The sequence below is a fragment of the Dermacentor silvarum genome, chromosome 5 (assembly GCF_013339745.2).
Source record: "Dermacentor silvarum isolate Dsil-2018 chromosome 5, BIME_Dsil_1.4, whole genome shotgun sequence".
NCBI lineage: Eukaryota > Metazoa > Arthropoda > Arachnida > Ixodida > Ixodidae > Dermacentor > Dermacentor silvarum.
The window spans coordinates 162,890,586-162,909,645 of record NC_051158.1 but is presented as its reverse complement, the minus strand read 5'-3'; the positions used below and the strand labels follow the sequence as shown (position 1 = coordinate 162,909,645).

At 45.6% G+C, this 19,060-nt stretch overlaps 1 protein-coding gene across 1 annotated transcript in view; it reads left to right on the top strand.

The window, feature by feature from the left end:
• LOC119454523 (translation initiation factor IF-2-like) overlaps positions 1-19,060 on the top strand; it is a 62,659-nt gene that overhangs the window by 14,380 nt on the left and 29,219 nt on the right. The window contains exons 3-5 of the mRNA XM_037716428.2: positions 2,292-2,457; positions 11,586-11,669; positions 15,409-15,558. Coding sequence (XP_037572356.2) covers positions 2,292-2,457; positions 11,586-11,669; positions 15,409-15,558 — 400 coding nt within the window. The remainder of the gene's footprint in view (positions 1-2,291; positions 2,458-11,585; positions 11,670-15,408; positions 15,559-19,060) is intronic.

The following is a 19,060-nucleotide window of genomic DNA, read 5'->3' as shown; positions in this document are numbered from 1 at the left end:
AGTCACCAACACCGCGCGCGTTCGATGCGAATGCGGGCAAAACGCCGACGGCGTCAACAGTTCTCCGCGTTGCTGGTGCTGCTGCATGTCGAAGTTTATACAGCTGATAAAACTATCTTTACTCCGTATAGCTCTCTACTAATCTGCTATCGCAATTGATGCTTCGCCTTTCGGGTGAAACTGCGACATTTTTTTTTACAGTCACCTTGTTGCGTCCTGAAAATGTCATAGTCGCTAAGTTATGACTACTGGCTTCAAATATCTCTTATTTTGTTGCTCTTTTGATGCCCACCATTTTTAAAACCATAAATTTGAATTCAATGTCAGCGGACGGAATGTGCAATGGGAGAACTATTTTCTAAACCATTATCAAAAAGTCGAGTGGTTTAGCTTTGGTTAACCCTGGTTGATAGCGAAAGCTTCTATGCCCTGGCTAGGCCCATTGTCGAGCTGTGGCCGAAGTGTCGCCGAAGTGTGGCCGAGGTGTGGTTTCGTAATGATATGCAGACATGTTTGCAATGAATACAGTGTTTATTCATCATTTTTTATGCCTCTGAAGACACTGCGGTGATCAGTAGAGAGACTTGGTTGCAACTCGCAGGGGGCCCAACTCTACTCGGACAACGGTGGCAATGTCTCCTTTCAGGGGCGGTATTCTGTCATCATCATCATCATCATCATCATCATCATCATCATCATCATCATCATCAGCCTATATTTTATGTCCACTGCAGGACGAAGGCCTCTCCCTGCGATCTCCAATTACCCCTGTCTTGCGCTAGCGTATTCAAACTTGCGCCGGCAAATTTCCTAACTTTATCATCCCATCTGGTTTTCTGCCGACCTCGACTGTGCTTCCCTTCTCTTGGTATCCATTCTGTAACCCTAATGGTCCACCGGTTATCCATCCTACGCATTACATGGCCTGCCCAGCTCCATTTCTTCCGCTTAATGTCAAGTAGAATATCGGATTCGCTGATCCACACCGCTCTCCTCCTGTCTCTTAATGTTAGTCGTAAGATTTTTTTCCATCGCTCTTTGTGCGGTCCTTAACTCGTTCTCGAGCTTCTTTGTTAACCTCCAAGTTTCTGCCCCATATGTTAGCACCGGTAGAATGCAATGATTTTACACTTTTTTTTCAACCACAGTGGTAAGCTCCCAGTCAGGATTTGGCAATCCCTGCCGTATGCACTCCAACCCAATTTTATTCTTCTGTAAATTTCTTTCTCGTGGTCAGGGTCCCTTGTGAGTAATTGCCCTAGATAAACGTTATCCTTTACAGACTCTAGAGGCTGACTGGCGATCCTGAATGCTTGTTCCCTTGCCAGGCTATTGAACATTATCTTTGTCTTCTGCATATTCATTTTCAACCCAATTATTACACTTTCTCGATTAAGGACCTCAATCATTTGCTGTAATTCATCTCAATTGTTGCTGAATAGGACAATGTCAGCTGCAAACCGAAGGTTGCCGAGATATTTGCCGTTGATCCTCACTCTTAAGCCTTCCCATTCTTTAAGGGTCTACTTAGTGGACTGTCCATTTCGACTGTCGCGGATTTGGTGCTGCTTCACGTGCAGGAAGGAGACTGGCTGACACCTTCCTGCACGTGAAGCAGCAGCCAATCAGCGACAGCCGATATGGACAGTCCACTAAGTAGACTCTTACAGAATACCACCCCAGGGTTTCCTGAAGACCTAAATATAGTCCGACGTAGCGTGAACGCCCACACGTTATGTCACGTTGGCGAGAACAACAGTGGCTATAGTCCGACCGATGGTTCGACGTACTGGCACCGCCAACGTAAACGGACGCGCGGACAATGCGCTCCGACGCGCCCGGCGTCTGAATGACGCTCGCCAGCGTGCCGATAACGTCGGGCTATAAACGCGCCTTAATGATCTCTCGTGGTTTGACCTCTAGCTCTCAAGGTGAAAACTGTTGAGTTGCCGATGGCTGCCCGAGGTAGCGTAATGAAGTTTTCGCTTCAAAATTGTGCTTTGCCTAGAAAAGCAGTTTCAATGCACCCGGATGTATCCCTAAGTTCTTCAACACGTGTTTTGAAGCAGCGAAGTATGAAGGCACATACATTGATATATCCCCCTTGGAATGAAATGCGTCCAAGGCATTGTACTTAGCCAAAGTCCCTAGAGAAATTTTACCTTACTGAAGTCTCTAATGAGTAATTATTTTCAAAAATACAGTGTCCTTAAGGCCTCGCTAAATTGAGTAACTTTCTTGCGAAGTTACCTATGCTGATCCACATGTAATACCTTGACCGCTTTCTCTAGGTCGGGTCCACGTCTGGGCCATCAAAACATGCTCGAGGAATGCCTTCTGCACCTACTGTGGCAAAGCGGCCGGCAGACCGACCAACTCCAGCTTTGCCTGAACCACGTAGGCCTCTGGGACCGCCTGCAGGACAGACTGGGGCCTCGAAGAGAAACCTCCGACCAGGTCTGCCCCCCAATGGTGTTTTTCGTGTTGAGACTTCAGTTATCTTTTCTTAAAGACTCTCTTTCAGGCGTATGAAATCATCAGTGGGGTCTAAAAAAACCAATTCAAAAAAAATTTTTAAAACCGCTTCGTGACTCGCAAAAGTAGACGGGCAGGTGATGTCATCTTGGTGTTACGCAAGGTACTCGAAGACTCGCCTGAAGCCTACAACTTTACAGCAGCATAGCTCATATCGTAACTGTGTGGTTAGCTCGTTCATTCCTGCCCCCTCCCCTTTTCTTTTATTTAGCTGATATTTATCAGCTAAACAACTGCGTACTCGTATGTTGGAACCCCAGCTGAGTCACGAAACACATGGAGCAATGTCAGCCAACAGAGCTCTTCAAAATGCCACTATCCAGTAGTATAGACTTACAATATTTCTCTGTTCCGAGGTGTAGCGTTTTTTTGGTAGAAAGACCATGAATGAACTGATGTGCATTCTGAGATGGACCACAAGAAGTGATTGCCGCACACTGACATTCTTGGCACTGACATATATGGGTATATGCATCTCTTACTGACGCTTCTACCCATATATATTGCTGGGATATAATAGACGCTATAGACGGTGCAAATAAAGGCGAAGACGAGCACCTGGGTTTGGCACGAGCTCGTTTCGATCTTGGTCTCTAGCAGCGCTGCTCTTGTAAATACTGTGTAAATAGTTTCTTTTGTCTGTGTTTCCACACGTAACATTTCCGTGGAGGTTTGCGATCCCCGTCCTCGCCCCGAAGATCCACAGTGGTCGGTACATCGAGCTTATCACCATGCCTCCCGGTGAACAAATCGTATCAGCAACCGCTGCGGCTTGTGAGCCTGCTCCAATCGTCACGGTTGCCCACCATCGCGATCCTGGTGTGTTCGCTGACCTGGAGGGACACGACGTTGACGAATGGATCAAGCGCTATGAACGCGTCACTGCTAATAACAGGTGGGACTCAGCTATTATGCTCGCCAATGCCATCTGTTATCTCAGCGGCACGCCACGCGTGTGGCTCCAATTGCATGAAGACGAGATGATCAGCTGGATTATATTCAACGAGAAGCTACGCGCACTCACTGTTCGGCGACCCCTGTGGGCGCAAGGTTGCCGTGAAAAAGGCTCTTGCGACTCGTGTTCAGACATCTACAGAGCCGTACGCTTCGTACATCCAATATGTCTCGGCTCTTTTCCGCAAAGCTGATGACACTATGTCTGAAGGACATAAAGTGACTAATGTACTAAAAGGAATCGTGGACGACGCTTTCAATTTGCTTGTTTTCGGCAACGTTTCGACAATCACCGCCAGCATAAAAGAATAGCGTCACCTTGAACAAGCTATAATAGCCGCCGTATCACAAACCACACCATGCGGTTACCCGCTACTACTGCTACGTCAACGTGTAAGGGTCGACAGCGTGAGCCCACCACCTGTGATGATGTTGTCTGCATTGTTCGCCGCGAGCTCGAGGCCGCCTATTCGCCAGCGTTCTCCGCAACGCATCCCGGACCGCCAGCAACCACGATTGCGATGATTCAGGTCGTTGAGACAGACGTTTGGCAACATAGGTCTCAATTTTGCGTGTTCAACTCAACCCAGCATTCCCCAGTTCTCTAGCGGCCCTCCTCTTCTCCGGTAGTCCTTTTCAGCCACATATCGCAACCCCCTGGGGTTCTTTGGGGGTTGCGATATGTGGCTGAAAAGGACTGCTGGAGAAGGTGGTCAAAATTATTCCGGAGCCCTCCACTACGGCGTGCCTCATAATCAGAACTGGTTTTGGCACGTAAAACCCCAGAAAGAAGAACATATCGCAACCCGTCCGAGATGCTTCTACTGCTGTCGCATCGGCCACGCCGCTCGCTACTGCCGCAACCGATGGCCACCACCACCTGGGACATATGCCGGCGATTATTCCCGCACCGTTGGACCTACCACTCCTTATGCCACCCGTCGTGAACCCACTGCCGCCAATGCTCCAGCTCCGACCCTTCGCTACGGCTGCTCGCCTTCACCTCGACGCCATAAGTCCCGTTCAACCCAACCCCGTCGCTTCTCTTGCCCGCTTACCGCCGCCTGCACCCAGTCGGAAAACTAGGCTATGCAGTTTCTGGATATGAAGCTGCATTGTCGTCCCTGCCCTCAAAGCAAGCTTCTGCCCACGTTATCTACGAACCAAAACCTTCTTGACGTTGACGACTATCCTGTTACTACAATCATCGATACAGGAGCCCATCTTTCTAGTATGAGTGCTGCCTTTCGACGACGACTGAGAAAGTTCGTCACCCCAGCGTCGGCGCGAGTCGGCCGCGTTGCGAATGGCGGCACTGTCCCTATCGTCGGCATGTACGTATACGTCATTTTTCTGCTTCGCTGGCCGCCACACTCCACTCCTCTTCACCGTGATTGCCTATTGCCCCAACGACCTAATTTCGGCCTTGATTTCCTCTCAGCGCATTCGGCCCTTACTGACTGCTCCGCCAGCACACTGCACCTAGAACTGCCTATTCTTCCGGATACTAATGTTGCAACCCCGAGCCGCTTAAGCCCCACCAACTTCGTTCGACTGCCGCCCAAATTGTTGTCATATACCCAACTGTCATCTGTTCGCTATATGACGACTGTGTGTGCCTGTGTGCGTCCTTCTGGTCCTGCGTCTTGGTTATCGCTGTTTCTTTTCGGCTTTAAAACATTAAACCAGCTAGCCCTGCAATTCACGCTTCTAAACTGTCATCTTCCCCGCCGGCTCCTGATGGAGAGTATCTCATGACTCCGCTGCCCAACATTCCGCTGGGGTATGATGTCACCGTACCTTACACAGGTCTGATTATCATGGCCAACCGTACTTGCATCCCTGTCGCAAAATTCGGCTTAACCAAGCAGATTGTGCCTCGAGGAATTTGCCTCGCCCAACTTGAGCCTTTAGATGACCATCACGTGGCGGTTTGCTCACCCGACGTTTCGTCTGAGCTTACCAGTTCTCCAAGGTCTGCCTATTGCGCTGATCCCAAGGTTCAGAAAATGATTGTGATGGACCTTTTACCTGCACAAGTCGAAGACTTCTACGGTGTCTTGTTTTCGGATGCCTTTGACTCTGACAATCCCCCTAGGCCAGACGCTTGCTGCGAAGCATCGTATTATTGCGAATTCAAGTGGTTTCCTACCGTCGCCGTGAGGTTCCGTATAAATTCCAAGGGCGATAAAATCGTCGTCGCCGCCGTATACTGTATGTGCGAGTGAAAGCGCGCGAGGGACGCGCGCTTTCATGGAGAGCGAGCGCACGGCAGAGAGCTAACGCAAAGTCTTCCGTCGCGCGAACGGCCGTGGCGGCATGGGAGGGAGGGGGGGGGGGGCAACGGTGCGCTGTGGCACCAACTGCGTATCTTGCGACTGGCCGCAAGAGAAACTGACGACTCAATCTCGCACGCGAAAGGAGGAAAGCGGGAAGGCAGGGCGCGACGGAGGAGGTCGGGCTTCTACTCTGCCAGCAACTACGTACTTGTACTTTGCGCGGCTGCGGGCGGTCGTGCGCACCGTATCTTGAAGGCGATCTGCACACGGCTCCTACCTTTGTATGCGCTGTGCTTTCGCGCCGTTCAGCTCCCGTTGAAGCGATAAACCGCACAAACCTTCGCTCTCTGCTGCAGTCGCGCTTGCTTACGCCAGTGTTTTGACAGTGGTTGTCTGCAATGGAGTGTGATCTATTCATGTTCGCTTGTGCGCGCTGTCACCATGCTTGTTACTTCAGTTAGTAAGTTTGTAAGCGAATCTGCCCAAGTTTATACAGCCGATGAAACTACTATCCTTACTCCGTATAGCTCTCTACTAATTTGCTATAGCAATTGATGCTTCACGTTTCGGGCGAAACGTCGACTTTTTAATACTGGCGATGCTGCTCCTATTCACCGCAGACCATGTCGAGTATCTCTATCGGAATGCCAGGTAATTCAAAGTGAGGTTAACAAGATGCTCGATGAAACCACAACTGAGCCTTCGAGTCCCTGGGCGCCACCGGTAGTGTTGGTTAAGAAGAAGGACGGGACATGGCGCTTCTTTGTGGTTTACCGCCATCTAAACAAAGTCATTAAGAGACGTCTACTCGTAGCCACGAACCGACGACGCCCTTGACTGTATCTACGGTACCAGCTCTTACTCTATTGACCTTCGATCTAGATACTGGTAGATCGTCGTCAGTGATATGGCCGCACAATATTAGCCGCAAACAGCAGGTTTACAAAAGGCTTAAGTAGTTTCTATTAAGGCAGACCCCACAAAGCTCAGAATGGACGAAGCGAGTGTTTTTTATGTTTGCGTGATATAGCTCCAACTGACCAAGCTTTGTTTACCTGAAGTTCATTGTGAGTATTATTTCCTGCACAAAATGTTACGCGGGTTTAATATTTAGGCAGTATTTGGGGTTATTGCTAAAATGTGTACGGCTGGCCTAAGAACCTCTGCTATGGCAGATTAGCCTGGTTGTGGTCGGCCTCGCATCGTGTTGGTGCAATAAAGAGACCCATTCGCAGCTTATGTATGTTCCTGAAGGGGTGAGTGCTGACATGCTGATTGTTCAATTTTTGAGGCTCTGCTAGAACGTGGCACTGACACGGAAGTTCTAGAGCCTGTAGAAGGACTTCACATGACATGCTCTGGCGTGCACAGTGTTATGTTTGGAAATGTACTCTACTTAAGTTTTTTTTTCGTACTTAAGTAAAGTTTTTTTTCGTACCCTGCGCATCGGCGATGCACTAAGCTGCGGAGGTCTAGATTTATTGCACAAAGTAAACTACGAGTAAACTTCTAGTGCTTAGGCAACGGCATATATGCAGCCATAGAATGTATTCAGGTGAAGTGCGAGGTTGGGCACTTTTCGTCGGTTAATGCAGAAGACCACATGCAGACTGCTCTGTCTACAATCCAGTCAGACAGGTGCAGCATGGCACGCCATAACCTGTGAGATGTGATACACTCGTCTCTGCATGAAGTGTACGTACTTTAAATCCAGCAGCTCCCATGTGAAGATGAATTGAGACGTTAAAGCGATAAGCATTGACGCGATCTAACCACACCCTATTTGCAACGCTGAAGCGTTTGGTGCATCAGGCGTGCATGTATCCTCTTCTCTCGCGCTTCCTAATGGAAAATTTACGTCTAATTAGCCACGAGATCGAGCAGAGTCGCAGCCTGGCGGACGCTGACCGAACCATGGTTAGTGGGATTGTGCCACGAGTCGTCTGCTAGGCACTACGCGTTTACATGTGCGTGTATATCAAGGATAACTTTGAAGACCATTTTTACAGCGAAGCTGTCTATGGTAAGGGTTTCGCGTATTTTTCGTGTCCGTCAATAAATCTGCGTGGGCAAAATCTCAGCTCCCGAATTTCATGCAACATCGCTTCATTCTATGCAAACGCTTATACGTCTCAACATTTGAATGCGCATTTTCAGTAGATTAGTTATCAATAAACATCATTTTCAAGTTCAGTAGACTCTCAGGAATATAATGGGGGGTTTCGCAAAGATTTGCCGCTGTGTGACCCGCGTAGGCCATGAGTACGCCCCTCTTTGTCGGCGTTCCACGCGCTTGCGTGTCTTGTTTCCTTCCTCTCTCATAGCGTGGTGGTCCCGTCGCGCGTGTCTAGTTTCCGCCGGCTCCCCGAGGTGGCGGGAGTCTTCCACGCGAATGCATGCGCCGATCAAAATAAAAGTGTGTATGCGGGTGTCTTTCTTCGGGATGACCGCCGTCACCGTTCAAGAGAAATAAAATTTGCCCAAACCTCTGATCTAAATTCTATGTCACCCCTATGTCGTGTGCTAAACTACTTCGTTGGTAATCCACCTTCGCAGCAGTGGAATGGCGCGTGACGACGACGTGGTTATAAAGCAGCTGTACATGCTAGTCTGCAATTTCACGGTGTACAAAAACATGTAGCCTTGCGCCGTCGGCCTTGCGCTTTACTATCAGTGACTGCGCGTGTTGAGCAAGTGATCTGTGATTGCCGCACTCGCCGCTCGCCAAAAGCCTGCCAATTTTATTGTGGCTTCGTGCTTCGAGTACATCTCCCCCCCCCCCTCCCCCTTTCACGCAGAACCTCCTCTGCGAGTTGTACAAGTATGAGTCAGCTTTGAGCTACTTGCTCATCTCCCAGCCCGGTCTCGTTATCAATGTTATTAAACTTGATTCAACCAGTATAAACCCTTATCAACCCTTGTCGGTCGTCATCAACCTTATGGGACATGATCCGAGCCTTATCGAGCCGTATCGGTTGGTATCAACCTTATCGCAATTGATCCAATCCTTAGCAATCCTTATCTGTGCTTGTCAACCTTATTCGACATGATCTGATTCTTATGAACTCATATTGGTCATTGTCAACCTTATCGGGTTTGATCGTATTCTTGTCAACCTTTATCAGTGCTTATTAACCTTATCAAAATTTATCCGACCATTTTAGGCCCTTATCGATCTTTAGCACCTTGTCCATCGGCGTCAAACCATTATGAACCATGATGAGACCCATATAACCCATTATCAATCCTTATCATCCTTATCAACTCATCGATTGTTTACCTGTGTTGCGTGACGGGAAGCGCATCAGCCCTCGAGATCGGTGGCATTTCGGTCGGTGAAGGAATGCTCCAATGGAAGGCGCATGCCGCGCCCACCGAAACACATCATGGGTGTACGTTTGGCATTAAATTTTCGCAAAATCGGAATTTTCCTGGTGGCTACATGGCTCCAAGTCAGTTCTACACGTGGTCCTAGAGAAGGCTTTCGTTCCACCATCACTAAATCTTTCAACAAAGCCTTCATAGAAATTGTTCTCCTTTGACATTTGTTTTGTACCGCCGGTACAATAGTTTCATATGGTTCGCCTCTGCAAGTGTCGGTGTTTAGCCTAGTGAGTAAGACAGTCGGCTTCTGAGCGTGCGGTCGTAGGTCCGAAACTCACCACCACCAACGTTTTTCGTTTCGAAGTTATGTTGTGTCATACATTAATCTCTTCGTAGCGATTCGCCTCACGTGACAGACAGATGGATGAACGGGCTTCCTTTTTGGGTAGGGATAGAAGTGATTACGCATTTAGAAGCATTTCACCACATTTTAGGCAAGTGAAGCGGTTAACAGCGAGACATTGAATGCCAGGCTTCAGGCACTTGCTCCGATGCGTTGATCACTCTGCAATCTCTGTAGTAACATGAACGGGGTAACGCGAGCTTTACTGGGTGGTAATAAAAAGAAATCTTAAGCATATACTCATATCATGCCGCGTCATACACTTATATTACGAAAAATGAGTCATGATAATTTTGATACTTGCATGACTGAGGCTTAGCGGTTACGCGACCATAGGTGTTCATTTATTGGGGTTCTGATGCCAGAACATGTAGCAACATGATACCACAAGGTATGTAGGTAGGTGCTACTCGCGATACATGCGAGTAATAGACGATTTTACCACTGCCTTTCGCGTGTGTCATATCGCGCATCATTAGTTTCTAATACAAGGGCGTGTGTGCCAGTTTTTCCCGTTCATTCCTCGCGGCAGATAACACTTGGAGACGCTCTTTTTCGGGATAAGCGAAAGTCGCGACGGTACAGGTTCGAACGTTTCCTTGCTAAAGCACAAAAAGATTACTACAGAAACTCCCTAGCAGGACTTGTCAGACAGTGCTTGAGCATTCTTTCCAGTCGCCCACCTTGCACATGTACGTCTGTGACGTATATGAACGCTCCTGGGCATATGATGGCGACGCTAGATCGATTTCTGATTGTTTATTTTTGTTTTGTTTTAAGCGGCTGGAAAGAGGTCTCCCACAGCATGTGAGAAGTTAAGCACACCGCAGCTTACTTTGTCTAGGATGACGCAGTGTGCTGGAACTATTGCATTGCCCTATTGCAATTACTTTATTGGTGAACATAATTAGTCGGAATTATACTCAAAGTCATCCGAATAGGCTCAAGTCATCCTAACTACTTTTAATTAATGGCGATTAGTATTAATCAGTCAATCAATTGAAATCAGGCCTAACTAAGCTTCAGAACTTTTAATAAATGATGATTGGGCTCAATATTTTAACCTTAATTGCACATGTACGTCAATGTGCTAATTCTTTTAACCTAAATAATTTATTCTGCCTCAATATTCTTAATTGCACTCAGTCAGTATTACCTTAAGTATTTTCATCGTGATTGTTCTCCATTAGGCTTCCTTACCCTTCATTCGCCTTAAGGATTCTTATTTTGGCTTAATACATATACCTAATACCTCTTACACTTCATACTGATATGTACCTAATATATTAGGCATAAATACCCCCTTATGACCCTATGTATGGCTATGGAGCGCATCGTGTCACGCGTTACAGACAGATAGGCTGTCGGACAGAAGGACAGATTTCCGAGAGTATAGTAGCTCTAGAATGCTTACGCATTAAAAACATAGTTGCTGTTACCTTCCTGCTGCTGTCTTGACGTACACATTCGCGGTGCAAACACGCACAAGAACTGCTTGACATAAACAAAATGTGTGTCTATTGGGCAACCCTTTGCAGGACCCCAAGCAGTGCTGGATAGTTAGCTGCCTGCAAAAACTTCGCATAACATTGATTCCGAAATTCCATGGGATCTCAATAATTTTTTTCACTGAATTCTGGTTCACAGTGCAATGCGCATGTAGGTGAAGTGAAAGGTGTTAAGGTCTGCACATTGGAAAGAATTAAGGAACTCAACAAAACATTTCTGAGGAATATAAAGCCTAATGAATAGTAATTAAGCGTATCAGATTATGTCAAACTTAACATTAAGCACAATTTGAAACACACGCAAATAGGGATATAAGCCCGCCATAACGAAAATGAAAAAAGAATCACCTACTCTGTTCCTACTCTGTTAAGACATGAAATGTACGCTAGATGTACAAACTTCCTCACTGAAGCGTTCTGTTGCGAATGCAATTATTTGGTGATAGATAATTCAAGAATCCGCAGGATGGCAGGAGTAATTGTAATTTGTGTGATATGCCGAAATTCAGTGTTTTAGCCAACGTAATGTGGTGCACAAGAGCAACACTCTAGCACATGTTCATGTTATATTGCCCTCTGCAGTGGGTGGGGCGACCAGTGGGCCGGCACGGGGCCCAGCGGCTAGGCTATCGACTGCTGCAAAGGCACCACGACCTCTCCTCTCTGGTGAGATTTGCTTCTCGATATGCTATTGTCACGTGAGATTGAAAACCAAGAGAGAGTTAAGAATCTTCATTGTAGGCAAGCAACACTCAGACCTCAACGATAGCAGCAAGCGCACTTGCTGGCCGTCGAATCTAGTCCTAGGGGTAAAGTGTGTCTTCTAGCTTTTTGTGATGTCTTGATGTAAATTCAATAATAATCACCGATGATAGTTCACATTCGATAATGCATGACCTCACATACATCATACGCGCAATCTGAAGGAGCAAGACCCTTTCCTTTATGAAAGGGCCAATAGCATGCATGACATTTAGGATACGGCAGGCACGTCTTGAATCGAGCAACAACTTGATAGCAGACCCACGTACTCTCAAACGATTCTTGACTCTTCCTCCGTTCCCCCTAAGTTGAGCACAGCCCCGCTCCTCGACTGATGGAGATGCTAGACTTCTCAAGAATTGCCGTAGATGATCATGAAGCGCAGTAGTGACCAGTCGGTGGAGGGGTGGCGCTGCTGTCTACTTTTTCGAGTCGAGGTGGAGCGTTGAGTGTAGGAACGTACTTTAATATGGCAGGGAGATACCTCTGGCCTCCTCACGCAGTCCCAAAAAGCGTTATTTAATGGTCACCCGCAGTCTTGCTTTTGTGGCTTCTTGCTGCAAGCAAATTCAAATTAGAACATTAACACTGACAATAAGTGAAATGACGTACGGCCACTTCATGGGGCGCCCCCGCTAATACAGTCGGACATCATTCTAACAAAGTGCCATCGGATCCGGTGCTTATATATATCCATTGTATACTGCATTATTTATAAGCAAATACGTAATTGATTACCGGCTTCGAAAACAGCTACTATATTGCTGTTTGTTATAGCTAGGTTTGGCTTGATAATGTGGACACAGGTTGGGTAGCACCTGATGGAATGTAACGCGCATCACTTCTCGACTTGTTTTACTTCTGCAATCGAGCCATTTCTAAATGTATTTCGTTTCCTTTTGATGCCCCATACGTATTCCTGCTAACTTTCATAAATTTCCATAACGTTTGCAAATTATGGCTAGTTTTATGGTTTTACGAAATTACCGTTTAATAAACCTTTAAAAGCTGAGCTAGTCGATTTCTAAACCGCCCAATGGGAGTATTCTGGGGGTGGTAGGACACAAGAATAGGGGAGATTCAAATTGCATATTGATCTTGCAAAATGTACCGGTCGCGTTCATCTGTGCTGAAGCGTAGTTGCGAGGCGCCTTCATGTTGTGCGGTTCCATGATCGAAGCCATGCGGCTTTTCATTAATCAGAAATGAAACAGACTCCTCCATCGTCAGTGAGTAATGAAGAGCGAACTTCTTTGTGCGCCCACGAATCAAGAAAACCACACCCGTTGGCTTGTGCACCGTTGGATATCCGCACGGACGGCATTCGCAAGAGGCCTGTTGCTCGGAAATCTAAACCTTTCCTAAGCCCCTTTATGCGGCGACATGCGCTTCGAACTTGAATTAACTACCGAAAAAAAATTGCTCATTGCACAAGAATCCCTCAAATCATTGAGTCTGAAAAAAAGATAGCGTTGTGTCAAAAATTGCAGCTCTAGTAGTAGTAATGCTATTTAATTAACCAAGCTGATAATAAAGTTCCACGCACGCAACTACTAATGAGCACGGTGTTTGCTATGTTCACGTTGGATTCACTCTTCGAAAGTGTAAACTGAAAACAGCAAGTGAAGAACATTCATGCCATGCATGTCTGGTGAAAACGAAGGACAAAAGTGACTGGCAGACCCAATGTCAGGATTTGGTTCTATAAGCAATTTTTTTCCGTTCGCCACTGCTATAATGAAGTTATCGCGCAATATGGAGTTGCGTATGTCTCATTTCATTCGCGTGTTATGAACCGCTTAGTTATTGCACTGTATTTGTGTATGTAGGTTGAGCAGCTCATTGCTCGCGCACTCTGGCTGTAAACAGAAGAGTGCATTAAAAGGAGCAACCCTCCGAACCGCTAGGTGCAATAGCATGGTGGTGGCTTAATACGAGCCGCAAGCAAAAAGAAACATACTGTAAATAAGTATGAAATAGAAATACTGAAAACAAACGCACATGCTATCCAAAAGTGCGCTCAATTGTTAAGCAGCAATAGCTTGACGATAGACCGCGTGGGCCTTGTTTATTTCTGTGCTGTTGGTGAGCTGCTGCGAAGATCTGCAGAACGCTCTTCGTTGATTTCATAGCGACTTTCTCATTTTTGCTGCGTTTGCTTTGTGTGTAAAGGTTGATATTCATAATTAAATTTCGTATGTGTCCCTAAAAAGAAGTGTCCCAAGAACAAGCTGTATAAATATGCGTGATATTCCACCGCATCTTCGCAATGTCGTTTACTTATTTCAGGAGCACTGCCGGCCTCTCACATGAGGCGGTAGGCACGAGTGGGTCATACGTAAAAAAATACAAACAGATATGGAATACAACAGTAAAACTTGCGCAAGGCAACTCCAGAAATGCATATCTTACAAGAAATTGATTTATCACCAAACACCAGCGCATCGAACTTAACGTTTTGTTGCTTTAGAACAATTGTAACTTTCAAACGCTAGTACTTATCATTTCGGAAGTCATTGGCGTATACACACGGAACGAAAAGAACATAATAGGAACGTTGACAGACATCGCTTAATTGGTGTAGGATCAGTAACCTTTCAAATACAAAGCCTTCTAAATACGAAATAATGCAATGGACACCAATAAAAAAATCAAGCGTGCAAAAAAGCACAATAAAATGAAACATAAATTGGAACGTAGTACGCATGCGTTATGTGAGGCTAAATGATTGAAGAAAAACGAATAAAAGAAAGAGGGAAATCAAGTGCATTTTTGTTGTCGCAGTTTTGCCAAGAACGATTGAAGAGTTATACAGTTTACCAAATCCGCCGACAGAGCGTTCCAATCAGGGACGGTGCGCGGAAAAAACGAATTTTTAAAGGAATACTCTCCGAGTTTATTTGGATGCTCAGATTGCGTTGAGCGGTGATGAAATTATTCTATGTACGCGCTCTTATTTATGCGCAGCTGATCATGGTAAAGTAAATACATATATTTTAATTGATCGTGCAGTCGTCTTCTCTGCAGTGTATGAATTGATAAGTCAGCGTTATTTAGAAGTACACTTGGTGATGTAAAGGAACTGTAGCAATTATAAACAAATTGTATTGCTTTTCTTTGAATGAGTTCAAGTTTTTAATATTTACTTAGCTGTGGGAATCCCATATACCACCGATGAGTTCACGAGGATTGGACGGATGAAGGTTTTGTACGCAATTAACTACAATTTCGGGGTGGCTCTACGCAAAGACCTTCTTAGGAATCCTAATTTCTGTATGACTCTCTTTTGAATGTAGGCAGCATGCTCATTGTACTTAGAATCTGCGTTGAGTACGCCTAGTTATGTATAGTTATAAACGAATTAGAGTTTTTGACCATTGATAGAGTATTCCTACCCTAAAGGGATTCGTTTTCGTGTTAGTCATAGCCACCGTTTTCTGTTCATTTACCTTCATTTGCCAGATTGCAGTCCAAGAAGATATTTTCGTGAAAACTGTGTTTGCTGTTTTCCCTACGAGTTCACAAATTTCCAAGTTGACAGCTTGGCGGCATGCATGTGTTACCACTAATGTGGAGAGATCCATCACTGGGATGGTGAAATGCGGATCCGCCGCCTGTTGATCCCTCGAGACATGCGACGCAGGTGCCAGGCGGTCAGTGGCTGCTGTGCCGAGGGCTGCAGACAGCCAGCCGGTGCCTGCCCAGCCAGAGGCCAAGACTGGACGGCCTGCGGGTCCAGCGTTGCAGCCGTCGCAGTTGCCGCGCTCACGACTGAGGCCACCCGCTAGTCGAGGTATCTGCAGCTGCAGGATTTTGGTGCCGTTGTAACTGCGCTCGTTCGGACATGTAAGGACAAACACCGACACAGACGGGTGCACAAGGGCTCGATTAACGAATACCAACGTTCATTATGGTTTTCACTGAAAGGAAGAAACTTGAAAAAGTGATGCGCACACAGGCTTTTCTTTTTTTAAGTAAACATACATATTATGGTCTGAAGCTGGTTTTTGGTGTCGCATATTTGAGTGTTAACGCGAAAATAACTAAAATTCCAGTTCAGTTCTTAGTATCGTATCGGACTCTTCCCTTATGGAATGTGTATATATTAGCATCCCGTTGCTAAGCAGCTTGAAATATCTTACATTCGCACATTCAGAATATTAGGTGCGTCATTTATTTGAAGGCTGTTTGCACGCTAACTGTAGGTGGCAGGCAGGATAGAAGCCTAGTCGCATATGCAACAACATATGGAAACATTTTCAGGGAAATACCAGTGGTTTATGGCACCGCGTTTATATATTATATAACGTCATTAGAGTAGCAGGAATTGCGATTTCTCTTATAAGTTTCCATTTTATCTTCTCGGTATCTTTCGAGGGATTGTGATTCTTACATGAATCATTGCACCGTAAAGTGATTTTTGCCGATATTGCGACCGCGTCCTTTAAACCGTTGGTCCGGGGCTCTCTCGATGGACAGTGATGGATTTTCCTTCAACCAAGAAACTTTCTGAGGAACCCACTTATGTTCGCTGTGTAGCTCTTCGTGCTACTGTTCAAGTGGGTGACTGTATTGCCACGTGTTTCACAACTGGGTGTTCCTTAGTTCTGACTATAGTGCCAGCGAATATTGCCGCAGAGATCTCTCCACGCGAAGTATCCTTCCAGGCGTCTCATTGCAATGCCGTTATAAGAGCGCCAGCAACACCTCGCGCATGGCGAGATAGCGCGTGGCTGTCGTGCATGCACACACGCGTCTTCGGACGTGGCTGACTGTGGAACGTGATCCTGTTAACTCTGCTTGCCAATTGTGTGTATGTGGTTTAGTCTTAAGTTTCCGGGCACAAGTTCGCCCACAATAAACCAGTTTGTTTAGTGTGCTTCACTGACGAGTGCTACATTTCTGGTGGAGGTTCTGGGTATGATTGGAAGTCCCCAGTGTGCAATGAGACGCCTGGAAGGATACTTCGAGTGGAGAGATCTCTGCGGCAATATCCTTCAAACCGGGAAGTAAATTGGGTCTTTAAATTCGGCTATCCGGATTTACAAAAAACGAATAATATGAATATTCGGCTTAAATAACCACAGCGCCGTGTGTGTCCACTCTTCTGTGTCCTGTGTCGGTAGCACAGTTTTTAAGTAACACGGTAAACCACCAACTCACACAACCTGCTGTTCTTGATAAATAACCATTTGTCCCGATGTTTGGATATTTCAACTCTATATTTTAGCTCGAATATTAGGTTTTATATCTCATGTATCCACCATCTTATTCATAGCGCAATAATTCATATCATATAAGATACGCTGTTTATTGGAAGACTAGTAGTATAGCCATGGATTCTTCATTTATGGTCTGTTTTATGCTTTATGCGGCCGTTCGTAACCAGAAAGGGATACTACCTTCTTTTTTCAGCAAATAACTCTACGTCTTTAGACGACCTTTAAATTATGTAGGGTAAAAATATGCAAACTTTCCCAAGAAGCCTGTAGGCATAGTCTGAACAACACTTTGGAAATAAAAAGCCGCAGATCCCCCGCTCTGTGGGAATGGATATTATACGAAGCAGTGTGCAGGGAGCCTACCATGTTAACGAAGCGACCATGAGATCACCAAGACGTAGGCGGCTTTCTCATGACCTAGATGACACGCATGTCATGACATTCATGTCATGAGTTCAAAGGAGTGCCTTTAGCTGCACCTAAGAGATCTTAAGGCGAAAGCCCTAGTCATGTTCATGACTATGACTTCTACCAGCATCCTTTAGTGCTTCCTTCACTTAGAACCCACATCCATACTAATTTCAGTGGTTTTTGAGTGTTAATCTTTCTCGCTGAGTCGTTGTAATTTTTGCTCAGTCATGGTCATGTCTATGACTTCTACCATCATTCTTTAGTGTTTGTCGCTGTGTCATTGCCATTTTTGCTGAGTTATGCTCATGACAATGACTTCTACCAGTATCCTTTGGTGTCTCCTTCACTTAGTAGCCTTAGCTACTAAGTGAGCTAGGTCATTGTCATGATCTACATGACACGCATGTCATGACATTTATGTCATAACCTATCACTTATGTTCGTCATACACTCCTGTCATACTATGCCAATGTTGGTACCTACCAAGTTAACGAAACGACCATGAGAGCACCAAGACGTCGGTGGCTGTTTCATGGCCTACATGACACGCATGTCATGACATTTGTCATGACATCATTTGCGTTCGTCATATAGTCTTGTCATAGTGTGCCAATTATAGTACATACCATGTTAAGGAAACAACAATGAGAGCACAAAGACGTAGGCGGCTAGATAGATAGATAGATAGATATAGATAGATATAGATAGATATAGATATAGATAGATATAGATAGATATAGATAGATATAGATAGATAGATATAGATAGATAGATAGATAGATATAGATAGATAGATATAGATAGATAGATAGATAGATAGATAGATAGATAGATACCGTCAAAGAAGAAATGCTTCGCATTTAAAAAACTTGAAAGATTTTCGCGAATGGTTCCAGTGAACGATTTAGTCCATAAGTTGGCTTGAGTTTCATCAGTGAACGGCTCTAGCGACACCGTGCAGATCTTTGATAATTGTTACGGCAGCAGTGGCACGTTGTAATAGTTCACTGTTGAGTAACGCGCGCAAAATCTTTCAGGCGAGTTTAATGTGACTAAATTTTAGGACCATATGTGTCATCTACGGCGTTAACAGTGTCAACACACCCGAAGGCAAAGAGCCTCTCAGGCTGCACCTTTCCTTTGGTTACCCAATTTTTCTTTACAGATGGTGCTTGTCTTAATAAATCAAAAACAGCAGCAGCAGCATCCACCTATATGGATGTCCGCTGCAGGACGAAGGCCTCTTCCTGCGATCTCCAATTACCCCTTTCTTGCGTTAGCTGATTCCTGCAAATTTCCTAACTTCATCACCCCACCTAGTTTTCTGCCATCCTCTACTGCACTTCCCTTCTCTTAGTATCCATTCTGTAACTCTTATGGTCCACCGGTTATCTATCGTACGCATTACATGGCCTGCCCAGCTCCATTTCTTCCGCTTAATGTCAACTAGAATATTGGCTATCCCCGTTTGTTCCCTGATCCACAGCGCTCTCTTCCTGTCTCTCAACGTTATGCCTAACATTTCTCGTTCCATCAGTCTTTGTGCAGTTCTTAACTTGTTCTCGAGCTTCTTTGTTAACCTCCAAGTTTCTGCCCCCTATGTTACTACCGGTAGGATGCCAATGATTGAAGACTTTTCTTTTCAACGAAAGTGGTAAGCTC